A 5,597-nucleotide genomic window follows, 5' to 3' on the forward strand; every position below is an offset into this window, starting at 1 on the left:
GCCCCAAACCTTTCTCTGGGTGAAGCATAAAAACACACATTCTGGATTGACACAGGCCAGTTAGCAAGAACAGTTAGCTAAAAGAACTACAGAAGTCAATGGATTAGGTTGGTGCTGTCTACATACTGGATTTTATGGCCTGAATGGTACTTCCATCATGGAGTCAGTTGTGCTCAGATCTGATCCCAGGATCAAACTCAGGTCATTGGGCTTGATGACAAGTCCTTTACCTGTTTCCCCTGCTCACCTGCCTTCATTTTTGGTCTTATATTTATGGTTGTGAGCCTAGCCTTTAACGGCTGAGCTATTCCTCCAGCCCCGTTTTTGGTCTTATTACTGATTTTAAATCCTCCACAGCTAGCATCTCTGCTTCTTGCCTGCATTCTAAAGGGATTACTCTCACAATCCACCTTGATATACCACTAGGGAGAGGATTTTGAAATTGTTTTCTTTATTTTTGAGAGTTTCATACATGTATACAACTAAGCATGATCACATCTACCTCCATCCCCTCCAACTTTCCCCATATCCCCCCCCCATATGCTCCCTCCGAACCTCATGTCTTATTTTTAATAACCCATGGGCTGGTTATTTTTTCTTCTTCTTTTTGTCAACTTGACACAGGTCAGGATCATCTGGGAAGGGGAAATAATCAACCGAGATAATGCCTCCATCAGATTGGCCTGTAGGCATGTCTGTGGGGTGTTTTGTTGATAAATGATGGATGGAGGCAGTGCTACCCCTGGGAAGGAGGGGCTGGGTTGTATAAGAAAGCAAGCTGAGCAGGCTAGTAAGTTTCTCCATAGCTTCTCCTTCAGTTCCTGCCTCCAGATTCCTCCTTTGAGTTCCTGCTGGCTTCCCTTCATGACAGACTATGTTTAAAATGTGTGATCCAAATAAACCATTTCCTCCCCTAGTTATCTTTGGTCACCCTATGTTCTCACAACAACAGAAGGCAAAATAAAACAACCAATTAAGTCCAGTTAGTGATGCCCATATATGCATGGGTGTGGGACCATCCGTAAGGTCATGGGTAACCTACCAGATGGTCACATCCTCAAAACAACAACAACAAAAACTCACTCCCTCAGCAACTATCCACTGTCCATAGTTCTCCAGTATAAGCTGGAAGCTGCAATTCTCTACTTCATCTATGCTGAGATTTTGGCTGGATTGATCTTATGTAGATCTTGTGTTGTGAGATCATGATTTCAATAGACACATAATGTCCAAAAGACAACAAACATTTCATATCACTCCTCCTCATCCTCTGGTTGTTATATTCTTTATGCCTCCTCTTCTGTGATGTCCCCTGAGCCTTAGTGATGGGGAAGTTAATAGAGATGTCTTGTTTAGGACTGAGCACTCAGTCTCTTTGAGATAGGGTTCCTCTGTGTAGTCCTGGCTGCCCTGGAACATTCTCTGTAGACCAGGCTGGCTCTGAACTTGGAGATCTGCCTGCCTCTGCTTCCCAGGTACTGGGACTAAAGGCCTAGGCCACCACTGCATGACTGCACTCTGTCTCTTAGTCTCAGCACTGTGACCAGTTGGGAACATTCCTCCAATGGGCTGCTGTCCATGGCACAAAGAAGCTTCTCTGACCAAGGTTGAGAGCAGCCCATGTCTACAAATATAAACATGAACATTTAGAAGGCAATTGGATGGCACAATCTATTATCAAAGTAACAATAGCAGATTCTACCCTAGGGCCTGTGACCTCCCCAGCTTTGACCAGGATTATAGTAGCAGGTATGAAATTCCCTCGGGTGAAACAGGCCTCAAGTCAAATCAGTTAGTTACTCTGTAACAATTATGCCACTGCTGCACCAATAGGCATATCATTCCTGGCAGGTCGGTGTTACAGCACATAGTGCCCAGCTCTGGACAAGACCATTGATATCTTTTCTCCTCAGCAACCTTCCGTCACTATGGCAACCAGCCTTCAGGGAGGAAGTTTACTGTTAGTTTAGGACTGGTCTGTTCTGCAGCCAAACTGTGTGGTTTCTCCAGCAATAGGGTCTTACCATGTAGTTATGGTGGGTAGCCAACAGCAATAGCATTTAAACAGTTTGTCCAACCCCATCAGAAAAAAAAATCTTGCTCAAAAGAACTATTTAAATTCTGATCAGTGGGGGGGGGACAACAAAAACCACAGGTTTACTATTAATGATCTAGAAATTTCCCTCTCCTAATTGTCTATCAGACACCTAGAGCTTTGCCAGGGATGAACCCAAGGTTACCTTGTTTCTGTGTGCGTGGTGTTTGCACTCCCCAGACCTACTTACTGTCTTTGGGTGTTTCCTGGATGGCTGGAGGAGCTGCCCCTTTAATTCTGTTCTGTTGCCTTCTTACTTTAGCTCTTGGCTATGATTTCTGCCTTTGAGCTCTGTAAGCTTTCTCCTTGTACCCAGAACACTAACCAACTTGTAGCCACGCCCAATATAAGTCAGCCTTGTCTCCACCAGATATCTCTGCCTAGTAACATTTGCTTTTTGCCTCTTCTTCTGGTTCCTGGTCTCTGCTGCCCTCTGGTGACAACGTGTAGCCATACCTCATTATGAGAGTCCTCAAGAGTTCCTGTTTGGAAACCACAGGTGTAATTAATTTTAAAAATAGCACTTTCAGATTGAGCGTCGCGCGGCCAAGACAATGGCTGGAGGCAAAGCTGGGAAAGACAGTGGGAAGGCCAAGGCTAAGGCAGTGTCCCGCTCACAGAGAGCTGGGCCACAGTTTCCTGTGGGCCTAATCCACAGACACTTGAAGACTCGCACCACAAGCCATGGACGGGTGGGTGCCACTGCTGCTGTGTACAGTGCGGCAATTCTGGAGTACCTCACAGCTGAGGTGCTGGAGTTGGCAGGTAATGCTTCCAAGGATCTCAAAGTAAAGCGCATCACTCCACATCACTTGCAGCTTGCAATCCGAGGTGATGAGGAGTTGGATTCACTTATCAAAGCTACCATAGCCGGGGGCGGTGTGATCCCACACATCCACAAATCTCTCATTGGAAAGAAGGGACTGCAGAAAACAGCTTAGGAACCTGCTCACCCATACTGTCTGTCTGTACCTGGGACAGAGGATGCCAGTGGGATGGTGTGGAATTTTTAAAAACAGTTCATTATGGAAAAACATAGACAATTGCTGTAGACAAGAGAAAAGAAACATTTGTATGTTTTTAGACTCATGAAGTTTTTAATAAAGTTCCTTCCCCTGTGGTCATGGTCATGTGTTGATTGGCCAGGTTCTTCCCTTGTGTTTTATACAAAAACAGAATTGATAAAACATTTTTTACAAAAAAAAAAAAAAAATAGCACTTTCAGCCAGGCAGTGGCGGTGCATGCCTTTAATCCCAGCACTCTCGAGGCAGAGGCAAGCACATCTAACTCTGTGAGTTCATGGTCAGCCTGGTCTACAAGAGTTCCAGGACAGGTTCCAAAGCCACAGAGAAACTCTGTCTGGAAAAAAGAAAAGAAAAAGAAAAAAAAATTCTAGCACTTTCCCATCTTGTTCTCTTGACTGATATATGGGTTGCCACAGTGGCTGGAGTTTTCTTCACAGGTAATAGGCCTGCCAGGCTTAACTTTAAGAAGCATAGGGAATACCTGCCAGGCTTATCTACCTGAAGACAAGATGCCAGAATGTTTACTCATTAGTCACCCCATCTGTTTGACTTCTGGTTATGTTATACACAAATACAAAACAAAATCTTTAAAATCAAAAAACTTAATGAAATTAAAATTTTATACAATACAGCAAGAACAACTACCATAAGGAAGGTATCTTAGTTGGAGTTTCTATTGTTGTTATGAAATACCGTGACCAAAGCAACTTGGAGAGGAAAGGGTTTATTTGGCTTACACTTCCAGGTAACAGTTCATCACTGAAGGAAGTCAGGGCAGGAACTCAAACAGGGCTGGATCCTGGAGGCAGGAGCTGATTCAGAGGCCATGGAGAAATGCTGCTTACTGGATTATTCCTCGTGGTTTGCTCAGCCTGCTTTTTTATAGGACCCAGGACCATCAGCCCAGGGGTTGCACCACCCCATCAATGCCTTCCCCATCAATCACTAATTGAGAAAATGCTTTACAGCCAGATCTTATGAAAGCATTTTCTCAGCTGAGGTTCCCTCCCTTCAGATAACTCTAGTTTGTGCCAAGTTGTTATAAAACTAGCCAACACAGAAGGGTTGAAAGAAACGATATGTCGAAGAAATTGACACTCAGAGACGTGGAACTCTAGGATTTGAGATGTGCTGACTTCTTCTGCTTGCTCTTCCAATCTGAGTGCTGTGTTCCATCCTACTCAGCACCTGTGAAGGCTGAGCTGTGATAGCATCAGTGTGTTCCTTTGCTTATTTTGCCCTGATCTCCAAAAACAGGAGAAGGAGCCAGTCGATGGGTGGGGGAGTAAAGCCAGGTGTTTGCTTTGCAATTTCTTTCAATGATGATTTGTAGTTTTCGGTGTCCTCATGCTTGCATTGGAAACACTGTACCACAAAGCCCTGAATAAAAAGTGTACATCTATAACTCCAGCTCTGGGGATGGAGTAGGCATGGCCCATGGGCTCACTGGCCATCCAGTCCAATTGAAATAGTGAGCTCCAGGCTCAGTGAGAGTTCCTGTACCAAAAAAATAAATAAGTAGGGATTGGAGAGATGATGGCTCCGCAGTTAAGAGCACTTGTTGCTCTTCCAGAGGACCCGGGTTCGGCTCATAACCATCTGTAACTCCAGTTCAGGGGATCTGATGCCTTGTGCTGACCTTCGTAGACATTCACATGGTACACATACATACATGCAGGCAACACACACAATAAATCTAAAAACATTTTTAAGTGAACGAATGGCATTTCTTATACTAACTATCTGGGGATATAACTGACTTTAATAAAACTCAACTTCAACCACAACAAAGTTTTGAGATGACCTTGAAGAAAAAGAGAAATGACCTCCCCCTACGCCTCCCACACTCTTACCCTCCTGCTTCTACTCCCCGTCCCCTCCCCCAGGGTTATCCTGCACAAAGCACATTTAAGAACCTCCTCCATACTTATAGGGGTTATTCCCATTTTTATTTATTTACTGTGTTTGGTTGCGTGTGCAAATGCATGCGTGTGTGTGTGTGTGTGTGTGTGTGTGTGTGTGTGTGTCCACAATTGCATGCCAGGGCCTGCGCACATGCCGAGGTCAGAGGACAACTTGAAGGAGTGAGTTCTCTCCTTCCACCTTGACTGAGGTCCTCAGGCTCACTGTTTCACTTTATTTTTTATTTTACTGGACTTCCAGTCCATCCCATACAATGGTTATCAGAGCTCCCTGTAACCTTAATTCTTTCAGTCCCTAAATTCGAGGCTCCAAGCAGAGGGCCTGGGAGTTTTCTGAGTTGCAATTTAATGGATCTGGGGAAAGAACCAGAGCCCCGAGTAGGAGCTTCAAACGGGAGCTGTCCAGAAAGAGGGTGTCAGAAGCTGGCATATCGCCAGCAGAAGTCTCGCAGGAACCTGGGGGGAGGAGTGTCAACCAAGCACCGACTTCCGGAGGAGGACGCCTACTTAAAACAGCTGTCCAACAGGTTGGCCGGGCTCCTGTTGGAGGGGCA

General features: G+C 45.1%; 1 protein-coding gene across 1 annotated transcript; it reads left to right on the forward strand.

Annotated features, from left to right (window-relative positions):
- Positions 1-2,631: 2,631 nt before the first annotated feature.
- LOC127234684 (histone H2A.V) lies at positions 2,632-3,040 on the forward strand. Its single transcript, XM_051201775.1, has one exon. The coding sequence runs from the start codon at positions 2,650-2,652 to the stop codon at positions 3,034-3,036; it is 387 nt and encodes a 128-aa protein (XP_051057732.1). The 5' UTR covers positions 2,632-2,649; the 3' UTR covers positions 3,037-3,040.
- Positions 3,041-5,597: the final 2,557 nt, after the last annotated feature.

The sequence above is a fragment of the Phodopus roborovskii genome, unplaced genomic scaffold, assembly GCF_943737965.1.
Source record: "Phodopus roborovskii unplaced genomic scaffold, PHOROB, whole genome shotgun sequence".
Taxonomy (NCBI): Eukaryota; Metazoa; Chordata; class Mammalia; order Rodentia; family Cricetidae; genus Phodopus; species Phodopus roborovskii.